This window comes from Salvelinus alpinus, chromosome 6, assembly GCF_045679555.1.
Source record: "Salvelinus alpinus chromosome 6, SLU_Salpinus.1, whole genome shotgun sequence".
Taxonomy (NCBI): Eukaryota; Metazoa; Chordata; class Actinopteri; order Salmoniformes; family Salmonidae; genus Salvelinus; species Salvelinus alpinus.
The window spans coordinates 56,813,443-56,834,667 of NC_092091.1; the positions used below are offsets into that span (position 1 = coordinate 56,813,443).

The following is a 21,225-nucleotide window of genomic DNA, read 5'->3' on the forward strand; positions in this document are numbered from 1 at the left end:
ACAGTAATAATGACCCTAAAGAGAATTGTGTCATAAAAGATTTTGTCCATAACATATTTAAACAATAATATTTGTTTATATTTTATGGTCCATGTGGTCTTCATCCCAAAAGTCCAGAAACCGTTCAGGTAGTGTGTTTCATCTGATAAATAAACTAAGAATAAAATATGAGTTATGACATAACATAAACAATGAGTTTATTTTATTTTGACAATTGTGTCTCTATATTTCAGATCAAACTGAGCTGGGACAGAGGCCAGCAGGTAATTGTTTCATTTTGATCTCTGGGTGAAGGCTATCATAAGATACACGCAACTTATTTTTGAGAACCTTTCCATTGACACGAAGCATGATATGTACATATCTCAATAGGATTTGACTCTACTTGTTCCACAATTTACCTTTTTATAATAATTTTAACCTTCTCCATTCAACAGAGCAAAATAAAACTATTGCAGGTTGTTCACTATCATGATGATATAATTTTATAACGTTGATAATCATTTAGTAGCCTAGTTTTGTATAAATTAAATATTTACGATTATTGAATTGCAGGATAATGACCTAAATGCGCTCTGCTAGGGGCAGAAAGCAAAGAACAGATACCAACTACTGAAGAGATAGCAGCTGGTATAGAAATTAATCTGGAAGGTATTAAGTAATAGGGGGAAAACATTTCTTTACCCTCTAAAATGTGTCATGCCAAAAGTGCAGAAACAGTATCTCATCTGATCTGTGTTATAACTCATCTCACACTTAGTTTATTTATGACAACATAAACCATGATGGATTTTATGTTGACATGATTGTGTCTCTATATTTCAAATCAAACTGAGCTAGGACAGGGGCCGGCAGATAACTGTTTCATTCTGATCTCTCGGTGAAATGCTAATACATGCTAATACATGCTACTAACTTATTTATGAGGAAACATTCCATTGACACCAAGCATAATATGCACATATCTCAATAGGGTTTGACTCTCCCTGTTCCACAATTCACCTTTTTACAATAACTTTCACCTTTTCCATTCAACAGAGACAAAAAACCTAATTGAAGGTAATGTTCACTCGTGATATACTGTATATGATCTTATATAACTTTGATAATGTAGTAAACTGATGAATTTCAATATTACTGAAATGTGCTCCATTAGGGGCAGAAAACACAATCCCGAGACCTACCGACCAGAGAGCAGCTGGAAAAGAAGTGAATCTGGAAGGTATAGTAAAAGGATAAAAAAATGTATTACCTTTTTAATTGTATAATTTGATGATCATTTGTCATAATCACATTTGGATTCGACTTTCCCAGTTCCACATTCACCTTTTTACTATAACTTTCACCTTTTCCAATCAACAGAGACAAAAAAACTAATTGAAGGTAATGTTCACTCATTATATACTGAATATGATATATTATAACTTTGATAATGTAGTAACCTAATGAATTTCAATATTACCTAAATATGCTCCGTTAGGGGCAGAAAACACAGTGCCGACACCTCCCAAACAGAAAGCAGCTGGAAAAGAATTGAATCTGGAAGGTAAAGTAATAGGAGAACAAATACAGTTGAAGTCGGAAGTTTACATACACCTTAGCCAACTACATTTAAACTCAGTTTCACAATTCCTGACATTTAATCCATGTAAAAAATTCCTTGTCTTAGGTCAGTTAGGATCACCACTTTATTTTAAGAATGTGAAATGTTAGAATAATAGTAGAGAGAATGATTTATTTCAGCTTTTATTTCTTTCATCACATTCCCCGTGGGTCAGAAGTTACACTCAATTGGTATTTGGCAGCATTGCCTTTAAATTGTTTAACTTGGGTCAAATGTTTCAGGTAGCCTTCCACAAGCTTCCCACAATAAGTTGGGTGAATTTTGGCCCATTCCTCCTGACAGAGCTAGTGTAACTGAGTCAGGTTTGTAGGCCTCCTTGCTCACACACGCTTTTTCAGTTCTGCCCACAAATGTTCTATAGGATGGAGGCCAGGGCTTTGTGATGGCCACTCCAATACCTTGACTTTGTTGTCCTTAAGCCATTTTGCCACAACTTTGGAAGTATGCTTGGGGTCATTGTCCATTTGGAAGACCCATTTGCGACCAAGCTTTAATTTCTTGACTGACGTCTTGAGATGTTGCTTCAATATATCCACATAATTTTCCTGCCTCATGATGCCATCTATTTTGTGAAGTGCACCAGTCCCTCCTGCAGCAAAGCACCCCCAAAACATGATGCTGCCACCCCGTGCTTCACTGTTGTGATGGTGTTCTTCGGCTTGCAAGCCTCCCCCTTTTTCCTCCAAACATAACGATGGTCATTATAGCCAAACAGTTCTATTTTTGTTTCATCAGACCAGAGGACATTTCTCCAAAAAGTATGATCTTTGTCCCCATGTGCAGTAGCAAACCGTAATCTGGCTTTTTTATGGCGGTTTTGGAGCAGTGGCTTCTTCCTTGCTGAGTGGCCTTTCAGGTTATATCGATAAAGGACTCGTTTTACTGTGGATATAGATACTTTGTACCTGTTTCCTCCAGAATCTTCACAAGGTCCTTTGCTGTTGTTCTGGGATTGAATTGCACTTTTCGAACAAAAGCACGTTAATCTCTAGGAGACAGAACGCGTCTCCTTCCAGAGTGGTATGATGGCTGCGTGGTCCCATGGTGTTTATACTTGCGTACTATTGTTTGTACAGATGAATGTGGTCTTGCGCCCAAAGATGAACCAGACTTGCGGAGGTCTGCAATTTTTTGTCTTAAGTCTTGGCTAATTTATTTTCCCATGATGTCAAGCAAAGAGGCACTTAGTTTGAAGGTAGGCCTAGAAATACATCCACAGGTACACCTCCAATTGACTCAAATTATGTCAATTAGCCTATCAGAAGCTTCTAATGCCATGACATCATTTTCTGGAATTTTCCAAGATGTTTAAAGGTACAGTTAACTTAGTGTATGTAAACTTCTGGCCCGCTGGAATTGTGATACCGCTGAATTATAAGTGAAACAATCTGTCTGTAAACAATTGCTTGAAAAATTACTTGTGTCATGCACAAAGTAGATGTCCTAATCGACTTGCCAAAACTATAGCTTGTTAACAAGACATTTGTGGAGTGGTTGAAAAACTGTATGCTACCCTTTTAATTGTATAATTTGATGATATTTTGACATAATCGCAATAGGATTTGAATTTCCCAATTCTACATTCACCTTTTTACAATAATGTTCACCTTTTCCATTCAACAGAGACAAAAAAAATTATTGAATGTAATGTTCACTCATGATATACTGTATATGATATAACTTTGATAATGTAACTTTGATAATGTAGTAACCTGATGAATTTCAATATTACCTAAAGGTGCTCCATTAGGGGCAGAAAACATAGTGCTGACCCCTCCCATACAGAAAGCAGCTGAAAAAGAATTGAATCAGGAAGGTATAGTAAAAGATAAAACATGTATTACCTTCTTAATTGTATAATTTGATGATCATTTGTCATAATTTGATTTGTTTGTCCCAGTTCCACATTCACCTTTTTACAATAACGTTCACCTTTTCCATTCAACAGAGACATAAATCCTAATTGAATGTAATGTTCACTCATGAAATACTGTATATGATATAATATAACTTTGATAATGTAGGAACCTGATGAATTTTTGTATTACCGAAATGTGCTCCATTAGGTGCAGAAAACACAGTGCCGACACCTACCGAACAGAAAGCAGATGAAAAAGACTTGAATCTGAAAGGTAAAGTATTAGGATAACAAATATATTACCCTTTTAATGGTATATTTTGATGATATTTTGACATAATTACAATAGGAGTTGACTGTCCCAGTTCCACATTCACCTTTTTACAATAACGTTCACCTTTTCCATTCAACAGAGACAAAAAACCTAATTGAATGTAATGTTCACTCATGATATACTGTATATGATATAACTTTGATAATGTAGTAACCTGATGAATTTCAATATTACCTAAAGGTGCTCCGTTAGGGGCAGAAAACACAGTGCTGACCCCTCCCATACAGAAAGCAGCTGAAAAAGCATTGAATCTGGAAGGTATAGTAAAAGAATATAACATGTATTACCTTCTTAATTGTATAATTTGATGATCATTTATCATAATTGGATTTGTATGTCCCAGTTCCACATTCACCTTTTTACAATAACTTTCACCTTTTCCATTCAACAGAGAAAAAAAAGTAATTGAATGTAATGTTCACTCATGATATACTGTATATAATATAACTTTGATACTGTATTAAGCTGATTCATTTTTATATTACCTAAATGTGCTCCGTTAGGGGCAGAAAACACAGTGCCGAGACCTTCCGAACAGAGAGCAGATGGAAAAGACTTGAATCTGAAAGGTAAAGTAATAGGATAACAAATATATTACCCTTTAATGGTATATTTTGATGATATTTGACATAATTGCAATAGGATTTGACTGTCCCAGTTCCACATTCACCTTTTTACAATAACGTTCACCTTTTCCATTCAACAGAGACAAAAGACCTAATTGAATGTAATGTTCACTCATGATATACTGTATATGATATAACTTTGATAATGTAGTAACCTGATGAATTTCAATATTACCTAAAGGTGCTCCGTTGGGGGCAGAAAACACAGTGCCGAGACCTTCCGAACAGAGATCAGATGGAAAAGACTTGAATCTGAAAGGTAAAGTAATAGGATAACAAATATATTACCCTTTAATGGTATATTTTGATGATATTTGACATAATTGCAATAGGATTTGACTGTCCCAGTTCCACATTCACCTTTTTACAATAACGTTCACCTTTTCCATTCAACAGAGACAATAGACCTAATTGAATGTAATGTTCACTCATGATATACTGTATATGATATAACTTTGATAATGTAGTAACCTGATGAATTTCAATATTACCTAAAGGTGCTCCGTTAGGGGCAGAAAACACAGTGCTGACCCCTCCCATACAGAAAGCAGCTGAAAAAGCATTGAATCTGGAAGGTATAGTAAAAGAATATAACATGTATTACCTTCTTAATTGTATAATTTGATGATCATTTATCATAATTGGATTTGTATGTCCCAGTTCCACATTCACCTTTTTACAATAACTTTCACCTTTTCCATTCAACAGAGAAAAAAAAGTAATTGAATGTAATGTTCACTCATGATATACTGTATATAATATAACTTTGATACTGTATTAAGCTGATTCATTTTTATATTACCTAAATGTGCTCCGTTAGGGGCAGAAAACACAGTGCCGAGACCTTCCGAACAGAGATCAGATGGAAAAGACTTGAATCTGAAAGGTAAAGTAATAGGATAACAAATATATTACCCTTTAATGGTATATTTTGATGATATTTGACATAATTGCAATAGGATTTGACTGTCCCAGTTCCACATTCACCTTTTTACAATAACGTTCACCTTTTCCATTCAACAGAGACAAAAGACCTAATTGAATGTAATGTTCACTCATGATATACTGTATATGATATAACTTTGATAATATAGTAACCTGATGAATTTCAATATTACCTAAAGGTGCTCCGTTGGGGGCAGAAAACACAGTGCCGAGACCTTCCGAACAGAGATCAGATGGAAAAGACTTGAATCTGAAAGGTAAAGTAATAGGATAACAAATATATTACCCTTTAATGGTATATTTTGATGATATTTGACATAATTGCAATAGGATTTGACTGTCCCAGTTCCACATTCACCTTTTTACAATAACGTTCACCTTTTCCATTCAACAGAGACAATAGACCTAATTGAATGTAATGTTCACTCATGATATACTGTATATGATATAACTTTGATAATGTAGTAACCTGATGAATTTCAATATTACCTAAAGGTGCTCCGTTAGGGGCAGAAAACACAGTGCTGACCCCTCCCATACAGAAAGCAGCTGAAAAAGAATTGAATCAGGAAGGTATAGTAAAAGATAAAACATGTATTACCTTCTTAATTGTATAATTTGATGATCATTTGTCATAATTTGATTTGTTTGTCCCAGTTCCACATTCACCTTTTTACAATAACGTTCACCTTTTCCATTCAACAGAGACATAAATCCTAATTGAATGTAATGTTCACTCATGATATACTGTATATGATATAACTTTGATAATGTAGTAACCTGATGAATTTCAATATTACCTAAAGGTGCTCCGTTAGGGGCAGAAAACACAGTGCTGACCCCTCCCATACAGAAAGCAGCTGAAAAAGCATTGAATCTGGAAGGTATAGTAAAAGATAAAAAATGTATTACCTTCTTAATTGTTTAATTTGATGATATTTTGACGTAATCGCAATAGGATTCACATTTGGGTTTGCTTGTCCCAGTTCCACAATTCACCTTTTTACAATAACTTTCACCTTTTCCATTCAACAGAGACAAAAAACATAATTGAATGTAATGTTCACTCATGATATACTGTATATGATATAACTTTGATAATGTAGTAACCAGATTCATTTCAATATTAACTAAATGTGCTCCATTAGGGGCAGAAAACACAGTAATAGGAGAACAAATATATGACCCTTTTATTTGTATATTTTGATGATAATTATACATAATTGTAAATTGATTTTACTGTCCCAGTTCCACATTGACCTTTTTACAATAACGTTCACCTTTTCCATTCAACAGAGACAAAAAACCTAATTGAATGTAATGTTCACTCATGATATACTGTATATGATATAACTTTGATAATGTAGTAACCTGATGAATTTCAATATTACCTAAAGGTGCTCCGTTAGGGACAGAAAACACAGTGCTGACCCCTCCCATACAGAAAGCAGCTGAAAAAGCATTGAATCTGGAAGGTATAGTAAAAGATAAAAAATGTATTACCTTCTTAATTGTTTAATTTGATGATATTTTGACGTAATCGCAATAGGATTCACATTTGGGTTTGCTTGTCCCAGTTCCACATTCACCTTTTAATAATAACTTTCACCTTTTCCATTCAACAGAGACAAAAAACATAATTGAATGTAATGTTCACTCATGATATACTGTATATGATATAACTTTGATAATGTAGTAACCAGATTCATTTCAATATTAACTAAATGTGCTCCATTAGGGGCAGAAAACACAGTAATAGGAGAACAAATATATGACCCTTTTATTTGTATATTTTGATGATAATTATACATAATCGTAAATTGATTTTACTGTCCCAGTTCCACATTGACCTTTTTACAATAACGTTCACCTTTTCCATTCAACAGAGACAAAAAACCTAATTGGATGTAATGTTCATTCATGATATACTGTATATGATATAACTTGGATAATGTAGTAACCTGATGAATTTCAATATTACCTAAAGGTGCTCCGTTAGGGGCAGAAAACACAGTGCTCACCCCTCCCAAACAGAAAGTAGCTGGAAAAGAATTGAATCTGGAAGGTATAGTAAAAGAATATAACATGTATTACCTTCTTAATTGTATAATTTGATGATCATTTATCATAATTGGATTTGTATGTCCCAGTTCATCATTCATCTTTTTACAATAACTTTCACCTTTTCCATTCAACAGAGAAAAAAAAGTAATTGAATGTAATGTTCACTCATGATATACTGTATATAATATAACCTGTTGAGGACAGAGGGCGCTGTTTTCACTTTGGGGGAAAATCGTGCCCAATTTAAAACGGCCTCGTACTCAATTCTTGCTCGTACAATATGCATATTATTATTACTATTGGATAGAAAACACTCTCTAGTTTCTAAACCCGTTTGAATTATATCTGTGAGTAAAACAGAACTCATTTTGCAGCAAACTTCCTGACAGGAAGTGGAAAATCTGAAATCGATGCTCTGTTCGAGGCCCTGCCTTTAAATGTCCTTGATATTTATTAGTATACTTGCACTTCATACTTCTTCCACTAGATGTCGACAGGCAGTGAGAGAAGAAATGGAGTGTATAACTTGATCTGGGGTCGAATAAAAGCTCTTGGCATGACGTGTCACCAGTTTCCTGTTTTCTGGAGAGCGCGTGAAGGGACCTGGTTTTGCCTTCTGAAAAGCTGTCGTTATAGACGACTAATATCTCCGGCTTTGATTTTATTTGATACTTGTGACAATATCATCGTAAAGTATGTTTTCTGAATATAGTTTTATTAGATTATTGAAATTTATTCGGGACGTTAGGCGTGTTGCGTTGTGTGCCTTTGTTCAGGAATGAGAGCTTTGCGCTACTTTGCTAGCTTTCCGTGCTAACTGACTGGAGAAGAGGACATTCTAAAACCAAACAACGATTGTTCTGGACAAAGGACCCCTTGTACAACATTCTGATGGAAGATCGTCAAAAGTAGGACCCATTTTATGATGCTATTTCATATATCTGTCGAACATGTGAAATAGTCGTTTGCGCCCAGATTTTGGGTACTCTCTCGCTATAACTAAGCTGGATGTCGTAATGAAGTTATTTTTAGAATTCTAACACGGCGATTGCATTAAGAACTAGTGTATCTATCATTTCCTATACAACATGTATTTTCTAGTAACGTTTATGAATAGTTATTTGGTCAGAATAGTTGAGTGTCATAAAAATATCCGCACATTCTGGGAAAAAGATGCTACGTTAGCACAATGTATAACCACTGATTTCAGCTCTAAATATGCACATTTTCGAACAAAACATAAGTGTATGTATAACCTGATGTTATAGGACTGTCATCTGATGAAGGTTTATGAAGGTTAGTGAAAATTAATATCTTTTGCTGGTTTATTCGCTATCGCTAACATGCCTATTGCTATCGCTAACGTGCCTTGATGAATGAATGCGGTAGTGTGGTAGGCTATTGTAGTAAGCTAATATTATGCTATATTGTGTTTTCGCTGTAAAACACTTAAAAAATCGGAAATATTGGCTGGATTCACAAGATGTTTGTCTTTAATTTGCTGTACACCATCGATTTTTCAGAAATGTTTTATGATGAGTATTTAGGTATTTGACGTTGGTGTCTGTAATTACTCTGGCTGCTTCGGTGCTATTTCTGATGGTAGCTGTGATGGTAGCTGCAATGTAAAACTGATTTATACCTCAAATATGCACATTTTTCGAACAAAACAAAGATTTATTGTATAACATGTTATAAGACTGTCATCTGATGAAGTTGTTTCTTGGTTAGTTTGGTTGGTTCTTGGTTAGTTTGGTTGGCTTTGTGCATGCTACCTGTGCTGTGAAAAATGTCTGTCCTTTTTTGTATTTGGTGGTGAGCTAACATAAATATATGTGGTGTTTTCGCTGTAAAACATTTTAAAAATCGGACATGTTGACTGGATTCACAAGATGTGTATCTTTCATTTGCTGTATTGGACTTGTTAATGTGTGAAAGTTAAATATTTCTAAAAAATATCTTTTGAATTTCGCGCTCTGCCTTTTCAGTGGAATGTGGGAGGAGTTCCGCTAGCGGAACCCCGGTGCCAGACAGGATAACTTTGATACTGTATTAAGCTGATTCATTTTTATATTACCTAAATGTGCTCCGTTAGGGGCAGAAAACACAGTGCCGAGACCTACCGAACAGAGAGCAGATGGAAAAGACTTGAATCTGAAAGGTAAAGTAATAGGATAACAAATATATGACCCTTTAATGGTATATTTTGATGATATTTGACACAATCGCAATAGGATTTGACTGTCCCAGTTCCACATTCACCTTTTTACAATAACGTTCACCTTTTCCATTCAACAGAGACAATAGACCTAATTGAATGTAATGTTCACTCATGATATACTGTATATGATATAACTTTGATAATGTAGTAACCTGATGAATTTCAATATTACCTAAAGGTGCTCCGTTAGGGGCAGAAAACACAGTGCTGACCCCTCCCATACAGAAAGCAGCTGAAAAAGCATTGAATCTGGAAGGTATAGTAAAAGAATATAACATGTATTACCTTCTTAATTGTATAATTTGATGATCATTTATCATAATTGGATTTGTATGTCCCAGTTCCACATTCACCTTTTTACAATAACTTTCACCTTTTCCATTCAACAGAGAAAAAAAAGTAATTGAATATAATGTTCACTCATGATATACTGTATATAATATAACTTTGATACTGTATTAAGCTGATTCATTTTTATATTACCTAAATGTGCTCCGTTAGGGGCAGAAAACACAGTGCCGAGACCTTCCGAACAGAGATCAGATGGAAAAGACTTGAATCTGAAAGGTAAAGTAATAGGATAACAAATATATTACCCTTTAATGGTATATTTTGATGATATTTGACATAATTGCAATAGGATTTGACTGTCCCAGTTCCACATTCACCTTTTTACAATAACGTTCACCTTTTCCATTCAACAGAGACAATAGACCTAATTGAATGTAATGTTCACTCATGATATACTGTATATGATATAACTTTGATAATGTAGTAACCTGATGAATTTCAATATTACCTAAAGGTGCTCCGTTGGGGGCAGAAAACACAGTGCCGAGACCTTCCGAACAGAGATCAGATGGAAAAGACTTGAATCTGAAAGGTAAAGTAATAGGATAACAAATATATTACCCTTTAATGGTATATTTTGATGATATTTGACATAATTGCAATAGGATTTTACTGTCCCAGTTCCACATTCACCTTTTTACAATAACGTTCACCTTTTCCATTCAACAGAGACAATAGACCTAATTGAATGTAATGTTCACTCATGATATACTGTATATGATATAACTTTGATAATGTAGTAACCTGATGAATTTCAATATTACCTAAAGGTGCTCCGTTAGGGGCAGAAAACACAGTGCTGACCCCTCCCATACAGAAAGCAGCTGAAAAAGAATTAAATCTGGAAGGTATTTTAAAAGAATAAAAAATGTATTACCTTCTTAAAACTTCTTATGGCTTAGATCCCGCTAACGGGATCGATATGACAACAGCCAGTGAAAGTGCAGGGCGCCAAATTCAAACAGAAATCTCATCATTAAAATTCCTCAAACATACAAGTATTTTACACCCTTTTAAAGATAAACTTGTTGATAATCCCACCACAGTGTCCGATTTCAAAAAGGCTTTACGACGAAAGCACACCAAACGATTATGTTAGGTCAGTACCTAGTCACAGAAAAACACAGACATTTTTCCAGCCAAAGAGAGGAGTCACAAAAAGCAGAAATAGAGATAAAATTAATCACTAACCTTTGATGATCTTCATCAGATGACACTCATAGGACTTCATGTTACACAATACATGTATGTTTTGTTCGATGAAGTTCATATTTATATCCAAAAATCTCAGTTTACATTGGCGGGTTACGTTCAGTAATGTTTTGCTTCCAAAACATCTGGTGATTTTGCAGAGAGCCACATGAATTTACAAAAATACTCATTATAAATGTTGATGAAAATATAAGTGTTATGCATGGAACTTTAGATAAACTTCTCCATAATGCAACCGCTGTGTCAGATTTCAAAAAAGCTTTACCAAAAAAGCACACCATGCAATAATCTGAGTACGGCGCTCAGACACAAAAACAAGCCATACAGATATCCGCCATGTTGTGGAGTCAACATAAGTCAGAAATAGCATTATAAATATTCACTTACCTTTGATGATCTTCATCAGAATTCACTCCCAGGAATCCCAGTTCCACAATAAATGTTTGTTTTGTTCAATAAAGTCCATAATTTATGTCCAAATACCTCCTTTTTGTTCGCGCCTTGAGTTCACAAATCCAAATTCACGATGCGCAGGCCAGACGAAAAGTCCAAAAATTCCATTACAGTTCGTAGAAACATGTCAAACGATGTATAGAATCAATCTTTAGGATGTTTTTAACATAAATCTTCAATAATGTTTCAACCGGAGAAATCTTTTGTCTTTAGAAATGCGATGGAACGCAGCTACCTCTCACAGGAGCGCGCCTGAATGAGCTCATGACACTCCAGACACCTGACTCAATCAGCTCTCATTCCCCCCCACTTCACAGTAGAAGCCTCAAACAAGGTTCTAAAGACTGTTGACATCTAGCGGAAGCCTTAGGAAGTGCAATCGGACCAAATTTACACTGTATCTTGGATAGGCAAAGAGTTGAAAAACTACAAACCTCAGATTTCCCACTTCCTGGTTGGCTTTTTTCTCAGGTTTTTGCCTGCCATATGAGTTCTGTTATACGCACAGACATCATTCAAACAGTTTTAGAAACTTCAGAGTGTGTTCTATCCACATCTACTAATAATATGCATATCTTAGCTTCTGGGCCTGAGTAGCAGGCAGTTTACTCTGGGCACCTTATCCATCCAAGCTACTCAATACTGCCACCCAGCCATAAGAAGTTAATTGTATAATTTGATGATCATTTGTCATAATCACATTTGGATTTGACTGTCCCAGTTCCACATTCACCTTTTCCATTCAACAGAGATAAAAAAACGAATTGAATGTAATGTTCGCTCATGATATACTGTATATATCGGCGGTGGCAGGGTAGCCTAGTGGTTAGAGCGTTGGGCTAGTAACCGAAAAGTTGCAAGTTCAAATCCCCGAGCTGACAAGGTACAAATCTGTCGTTCTGCCCCTGAACAAGGCAGTTAACCCACTGTTCCTAGGCCGTCATTGAAAATAAGAGTTTGTTCTTAACTGACTTGCCTAGTTAAATAAAGGTTAAAAATGTAAGTCGCTTTGGATAAGAGCGTCTGCTAAATGACTTAAATGTAAATGTATATGATATAATATTACTTTGATAATGCAGTAACCTGATGAATTTCAAAATTACCTGAAGGTGCTCCGTTAGGGGCAGAAAACACAGTGCTGACACCTACTGAACAGAGAGCAGATGGAAATGAATTGAATCTGGAAGGTAAAGTAATAGGATAACAATATTTCCCTTTTCGTTATATATTTTGATGATAATTTGACATATTCGCGATAGGATTTGACTGTCCCTGTTCCACATTCACTTTTTTACAATAACTTTCACCTTTTCCATTCAACAGAGACAAAAAAACTAATTGAAGGTAATGTTCACTCATTATATACTGTATATGATATAATATAACTTTGATAATGTAGTAACCTGATTCATTTTAATACTACCTAAATGTGCTTCGTTAGGGGCAGAAAACACAGTGAAGACTCCTACCGAACAGAGAGCAGCTGGTAAAGAAGTTAATCTGAAAGGTGAAGTTATACTGGGGGGGAAATGCATTACCCTCTAAATTGTATAATTTACAGTGTTTACATTGTTCATAAAACTAAGTCTGCTGACATGTTGGAGTGCATTAAACCATTTATAATTCATACAATTTTTGGAACAGTTGAAATACAGGACACTCACAATTTCCTTTTTTAAATGCAGATTGGCACCAGGTGAAAGGATTCAAAGGTAAAAAAAAAAATCACAGTAGGACAGGAACATTGTATGTTCATTAGATTATTACAATATACAGGTAACAGCATAAATAAAGGAAACCAACAAAGTGTCTTAATAGGGCGTTGGGCCACCACGAGCTGCTGGGACAGCTTCAATACTCATTGGCATAGATTCTACAAGTGTCTGGAGCTCTCTTGTTAATGGTGGTGGAAAACGCTGTCTCAGGCGCCGCTCCAGAATCACTCATAAGTGTTCAATTGAGTTGAGATCTGGTGACTGAGATGGCCATGGCATATGGTTTACATTGTTTTCATGATCATCAAACCATTTTGACCACTCGTGCCCTATTGGGGAAGTGTCATTCTGTAAGAGACCCCTCCCATCAGGATAGAAATGGTTCATCATAGGTTGAAGGATGGATGTGTAGTTATTGACGTTTACCTGGCCCTCTAAGGGGTTGAGTGGACCTAAACCATGCCAGGACAAAGCACCCCACACCATAACAGATCCACCAGAAACCTAATTTACTCAAGTGTTTTCTTTATTTTGGCAGTTACCTGGAGGTCCACATTATCTGAAATCCTTACCAATCCATCCCATCATATTGTGTGAATGAAAGAAATCTTGTCTTTCTATTTCCCCCAGAGAACATCATTCTGGATGAAAAGACTGCGCACCCTGCTATTAGAGTCATTCAAAGAAAGCGTGCTAGTTACATTAAAGAAAAAGATACAGAAAACCCCTCTGTTAGAATGCATCTCCATGTATTTTCTCAAGAGAGTTTCAGTTCAGAACGACACTATTGGGAAATGAAGGTAAAGGAACGAACAACAGAAAAACTGTCATGGTATGTTGGTGTGGCCAGAGAAAATGTTGAGAGAAGATGTAATGTTCCTTTAACTCCACAGAATGGATTTTGGATTCTATCTTTTGATAAAGAAAAAGGTTTCCATGTCAATACTGACCCTCAACCACCAATAACTGTGGCAGAGCTCACTATTGTGGGAGTGTTTCTAGACTGTGACAGACACACTCTGTCTTTTTATAATGTTGATACAGAGTCACTTCTTTACACTTTTACTGATGTGAAGACATCAAACTACTTTCCTGTGTTCAGCCCGGGACAACGTGACAGATTCGCAATAAGAATCATTTGAATGCATACCAAAACCCTTTTCACACCACTGAGCCAAGTCGAGCTGTACTACGCTGGCCTGGTTAGTATAGGTTGGGTCAGCACGATAGTGTGAAAAGGGTCCGAGATGCAGGTGAAATTCATGTCAAATGAGACATGCATTATACACATTTTATGTTGTTCAGTGATACCAAGTTGTAAATGTGTGTATCTTTTTCCCAAAAAGTTTTCAGACGCCACAAGAAAAAGAGCACTAGTAATGGCATCTTTTGGAAGACAGTAACTCCGCCATGGTTCGTTGAACAAACCCTATTGGAAAATTAATGTAGTTTTTGTCGATTTTTGGGATAAAAGTTGAAAATAAGGTCTGTGGTAAACGCAGGCTTATGAGCTAATCTTCATCAGCTAAAGTCACTGATTTTTTTTAAAGCATTTATTTAATCAGAAAAAAAACAAAGGCTTAATTCATAACGTTCCTATTAACTGATGGATATTATCTCAGATTATAATGTATATCATCTCTAAAGCCTGTGTTGACCTCAGACGTTATTTCTACATTTATCCCAAAACCCTATTCTTTCCCCCTAAGAATGGCTGAACGAACCAAAACTTACTCATACAAATCTTTTACGACTACAAATTGGTGAGTTTTATATAATCTACAAAAAATCTTTGACTTTTTTTCTACCTGTATCTAGATTATGAATGTATTCTGTGAAACTACTGTAATACAAGTTAGAAATATCCTTTGTGTTCTTCAGTTCTGTTAAAATGTTGTCCCAATTAATAAATTACTGTAATCTGTTGATAAAGTTTCACTGTTGCTGAATGTTTGAATGTATAAAAAATATAAATGCAACAATTTCAAAGATTTTACTTAGTTACAGTTCATATGAGGAAATCAGTCAATTGAAATACATTCATTAGGCCCTAATCTATGGATTTCACATGACTGGAATACAGATATGCATCTGTTAGTCAGATACTTTTTTTAAAAAGGTAGGGGTGTGGATCAGAAAACCTGTCAATATCTGGTGTGACCACCATTTGCCTCATGCAGCGCGACACATCTCCTTTGCATAGAGTTGATCAGGCTGTTGATTGTGGAATGTTGTCCCACTCGTCTTCAATGGCAGTGCGATGTTGCTGGATATTGGCGGGAACTGGAACACGCTGTCGTCGATCCAGAGCATCCCAAACTTGCTCAATGGGTGACATGTCTGGTGAGTAAGTAGGCCATGGAAGAACTGGGACAAGATCCTGAGGCACATTGTCGTGCCATTCATCTGCCGCCATCACCTTGTTTGAGCATGATCATGCACGTCGTAAGGATCTGTACACAATTCTTGGAAGCTGAAAATGGCCCCGTTCACCCATATTGCTTTAGATAAAATTGTCTGCTAAATGGCATACATATTACTCTAAAACATTTTAAGGATAGCCCAACCTCTTTCCCTCTTGGGTGCATAGCCAATATTGAACCTGACTTCAACTTTCCTCAAAATACTATGCTGCAGGATGACACATGCTCTAAAGTGCCTTTTAAGATCTGTAAAAAATTTACATATACACTACGGTTCAACATTTTGGAGTCGCTTAGAAATGTCCTTATTTTGGAAAGAAAAGCAATTTTTTGTCATTAAAATAACATCAAATTGATCATAAATACAGTGTAGACATTGTTAATTGTAGCTATTGTAGCTGGAATCGGCTGATTTTTTGTGGAATATCTACATAGGCGAAGAGGCCCATTATCAGCAAGCATCACTCCTGTGTTCCAATGGCACGTTGTGTTAGCTAATCCTAGTTTATCATTTTAAAAGGCTAATTGATCATTAGAAAACCCTTTTGCAACTATGTTAGCACAGCTGAAAACTGTTAAAGAAAAAATAAAACTGGCCATCTTTAGACTAGTTCCGTATCTGGAGCATCAGCATTTTTTAGGTTTGATTACAGACTCAAAATGGCCAGAGAAAAAAAGCACTTTCTTCTGAAACTCATCAGTCTATTCTTGTTCTGAAAATTGAAGGCTATTCCATGTGATAAATTGCCAAGAAACTGAAAATCTCGTACAACTCTGTGTACTACTCCCTTCACAGAACAGCGCAAACTGGATCTAACTAGAATAGAAAGAGGAGTGGGAGGCACTGGTGCACAACTGAGCAAGAGGACATGTACATTAGAGTGTCTAGTTTGAGAAACAGACGCCTCACAAATCCTTAACTAGCAGCTTCATTAAATAGTACCCGCAAAACACCAGTCTCACCGTCAACAGTGAAGAGGCGACTCCTGGATGCTGGCCTTCGAGGCAGTTGCAACGAAAAAGCCATATCTCAGACAGGCCAATAAAAATAAAATATTAAGATGGGCAAAAGATTACAGACACTGAACAGAGGAATTCTGCCAAGAATGCTTGATTCTCATGGTCACAGTTCTTTTGGTGCCTTTTGGCAAACTCCAAGCGGGCTGTCATGCGCTTTTTACTGAGGGGTGTCTTCCGTCTGGCCACTCTACCATAAAGGCCTGATTGGTGGAATGCTGCAGAGATGGTGGTCTTTCTGGAAGGTTCTCCCTTCTCCACAGAGAAACTCTGAAGCGCTGTCAGAGTGACAATCAGGTTCTTCGTCACCACCCTGAATGCTCAGTTTGGCCGGGCGGCCAGCTCTAGGAAGAGTCTCGGTGGTTCCAAACTTCTTCCATTTAAGAATGATGGTGGCCACTGTGTTTTTGGGGACCTTCAATGCTGCAGAAAAAGTTTTGTACTCTTCCCCAGATCTGTGCCTCTACACAATCCTGTTTCTGAGCTCTATCGACAATTCCTTCGACCTCATGGCTTGGTTTTTGCTCTGACATGCACTGTCAACTGTGGGACCGAATATAGACAGGTGTATGCTTTTCCAAATCATGTCCAATCAATTGCATTTACCACAGGTGAACTCAATCAAGTTGAATAAACATCTCAAGGATGATCAATGTAAACAGGATGCACCTGAGCTCAATTTCGAGTCATATAACAACAGGTCTGAATACTTATATAAATCATTTCAGTTTTTTATTTGTAATAAATGTGCAAAAATGTCTAAACTTGTTTTCACTTTGTCATTATGGGGTATCGGTCCCGCTCTTTGTTCGGGCGGTGTTCGGCGGTCGACGTCACCGGTCTTCTAGCCATCGCCGCTCCACCTTTCATTTTCCATTTGTTTTGTCTTGTTTTCCCGCACTCCTGGTTTACATCCCCTCTTTACTCTACGTGTTTATTATCCTCTGTTCCCCCCATGTCTGTGTGTGGTATTGTTCGTTCGTTACGCGTGTGACGCTACAGGCTGGTTTTGCGCCGGGTATTGTTGTAACACGTGGTTTTGTTATTTGTACCTATTTGTGTAATTTGTGCGCTATCGCTTTTTTCCTTGGGCCGGAGTGTTGCGACGCAGTTGCGTCCGGCTGTTTTCCTCTGCCTGAATAAAGTGTGTCTGTTCACTCATTTCTGCTCTCCTGCACCTGACTTCCTTCGACGAGTTGCGCACACTCTGACAGATAAATCATTTCAATGGAGGATACATACAATGCCTAGTGAAAGTATTCACATTCTGCTGTCTTAAAATTTTATCTAAAAAGGAAATAAATATACAACCTACTCCACATTTTAAAAGTGAAAGAAAATCATATAAACATTGCTCAATGAATAAAAAAAACTCAAACCAATAACATGTTGTAATGCTCTGTATTTATTTTCTTAGTCAACCTTGTGTTCGTTGTGTCAATCAACCTGTTTCGTTGTGTTTTTGAACGTAGCCCTCTTTCATTGTGTTATTGAACGTAGCCCTGTCTTTCATTTTTGTTCATTGATTTCACCTGTGTTAGTTTCTCACCTGGTCTCATCAGCTCCTTATTTAGTTCAGTTCATTCTGTTTGTGCCTTTGTGAGGTAGTCTTTGGCATTAATATTTGTGTAATTGTCCTGCTGAATAATACAACTATCCCAGGGTCAGGTTTTCACTGTTTACATGACCTTTGGAGTGGATTTTGTAACACATGCTTCCTGTTCACTGTGTTATACAGGACAGTAATGTGGAGTAAATGGTGGCAGCATCATGTTATGGCTACGCTTGTCACCGGCAGGGACTGGAGATTTTGTTATTCCTGACTGAATGCTTGACAATAAGAGACAAAGTTTGAATATTGCTGTCATCAATAATTCCCAAACAAATTGACTGAGTTTGAGCATTACATTTGACGTTTTAGTAGACGCTCTTATCCAGAGCGACTTACAGGAGAAATTAGGGTTTAAGCACCTTGCTGAAGTGCACATCGACAGATTTTTTACCTAGTCAGCGTAGGATTCGAACCAGCAACCATTCGGGTTACTGGCCCAATGCCCAATTTTGACAAAAACATTGGATAAACTGTATGTTGCCCTAAGAGTTGTGCAAGGTTAGTAACATCTTATTCAACATGATTCACAGCTGTAATGGCTGCCTAAAGTGCTTCCACCAAGGATTAACTCTGGGTGTCAATACATTTTCATTTTTCATTAATTAGGAACATCTTCTATAACTTTTCTTCACTTTGAAAACGTAGAGTAGGTTGTGTAGATGGGTAGGAAAACATCTAAACCAATCCCTTTTTACATTGAATTTTAAGGCAGAATAATGTGAAGACCGCGCAAGGGGTGTGTAGACTTTCACTAGCGACTGTATATTTCAACAATGGCTCCCATTGTGTATGTTTTTATAGCAGTAATAATAGCAGTTATAAGATAAAACTTATCCAACAGCTGAAGGTCCAAAGTTCAGTATAACACAGTCTATTTGTTCAAGGGTTCCTACACATTGGTTGTATGACCTAATGGTTTTAGCTTTGAGACACAACGTGGAATTGAATCAAATGACCAGGGTCACATTAAGGGATGTGCAACATACTGAATATTGCACCCTGTGTTTAATGGCGCAATAGATTAAACTTCTAATACCTGCAATTATGATGATATTGTCATCACGGTGATGTTCTGATCTACCCCAGCGGTCTTCACCTTGTGGTTCCCTCATGTTCCGGTCTTGACCTGGTAGAACTCCTCTATCTCTATCCTCTCTTTAATGCGGAGAGATTGGAGGTGCGCTGGTATCGGTCCGGTGACTTCAACCAACCTGCCAAGTTGGACAAAGATCACACGATCCAGGATGGTCCTGTGGACCCCCGGTACAGGGGCAGGGTGTCTCTAACTGGGGGGATGGATAGAGGGAACGTGTCCCTGACACTGGAGAAGGTCACACTGGAAGACTGGAAGTATGTGTGCCGTGTCAGCAGCACACAGTGGTATGAAAAGGCCAGTGTTTTCCTCACAGTAAATGGTAAGGGACTGAAGACTGCACTGCACTTGTGTAGACAATGTGGAATGGGTAGCTACAGTGACATCAGAAAGTATTCACACCCCTTGACTTTTGGCACATTTTGTTGTATTATAGCCTGCATTTTAAATGGTTTAATTGTAGATGTTGTCACTGATCTACACCCAATAACACATAATGTCAAAGTGGAATTATGTTTTTAGAAATGTTTAAAAATAAAATAAGACAAAATGTCTTGAGTCAAAAAGTAGTTTTTGTCATGGCAAGCCTAAATAAGTTCAGGAGTAAAAATGTGCTTAATAAGTTGCATGGACTCACTCTGTGTCCAATAATAGTGTTTAAAAGGATTTTTAAATCACTACACCAATCACTACACAATTATATGTATGGTCCCTTAGTCAAGCAGTGAATTTCAAGCACAGATTCAAGCACAAAGAACAGGAAGGTTTTCCAATGGTTCACAAAGAAGGGCACCTATTGGTAGATGGGTAAAAAGCAGACATTGAGTATCCCTTTGAGCATTGTGCAATTATTAATTAGACTTTGGATGGTGTATCAATACACCCAGTCACTACAAAGATACAGGCACTCTTCCTAACTCAGTTTCCGGAGAGGAAGGAAACCGCTCAGGGATTTCACCATGAGGCCAATGGTGATTTTTAATTTTTTTTTTACAGTGTTTAATGGCTGTGATAGGAGATAACTGAGGATGGATCAACAACATTGTAGATGATCCAGAATAATAACACAAATGACAGGGTGAAAAGGAAGCCTGTACATAATACACACATTTTAAACATACATCTTGTTTGCAATAAGGCACTAAATTAATACTTCAAAACAAAAAATGTGGTAAAGAAATTAAATCTTTGTCCTGAATAGAAAGTGTTTTGGGGAAATCCCACACAACACTGAGCACCACTCTTCATATTTTCAAGCATGGTGGTGGATGCGTCATGTTAGGGGTATGCTTGTCATTTTTTGGGATAAAAATAAACGGAATAGAGCTAAGCATTGTCCTTTGTAGAATGCCCTTCTAGCCAATCAGAAATGAGTATTCAACAATGCTGCTTTCTTATCTCCTAGGTATAGTACAGACACTTCAAAACCTTATGATAAATGTTTTTGACTGTCTGTTTTGCCATTTATTAATGTGTTATTCAATGCATTTCTATGGAAGCAGGTAGCCTAGCTTGTAAGAGCGTTGAGCCAGTTACCGAAACATCGCTGGTTCGAATCCCCGAGCTGACAAGGTGAAAAATCTGCCGATATGTCCTTGAGAAAGGCACTGAAACCTAATTGCTCCTGTAAATCGCTCTGGATTAGAGTGTCTGCTAAATGACTAAAATGTCAAATGC

At 36.8% G+C, this 21,225-nt stretch overlaps 1 protein-coding gene across 1 annotated transcript; it reads left to right on the forward strand.

Annotated features, from left to right (window-relative positions):
• On the forward strand, positions 1–15,329 carry LOC139578960 (uncharacterized). The gene is made up of 26 exons (XM_071407117.1): positions 1–128; positions 234–263; positions 1,039–1,059; positions 1,157–1,222; positions 1,363–1,383; positions 1,481–1,546; positions 3,363–3,440; positions 3,691–3,756; positions 3,997–4,074; positions 4,940–5,017; positions 5,263–5,328; positions 5,567–5,644; positions 5,883–5,960; positions 6,194–6,271; positions 6,785–6,862; positions 7,375–7,452; positions 9,547–9,612; positions 9,851–9,928; positions 10,174–10,239; positions 10,478–10,555; positions 10,794–10,871; positions 12,798–12,875; positions 13,012–13,032; positions 13,130–13,195; positions 13,374–13,400; positions 14,034–15,329. Exons 1-26 carry the CDS (start codon positions 92–94, stop codon positions 14,543–14,545), a joined length of 2,067 nt encoding a protein of 688 aa, XP_071263218.1. The 5' UTR covers positions 1–91; the 3' UTR covers positions 14,546–15,329.
• Positions 15,330–21,225: the final 5,896 nt, after the last annotated feature.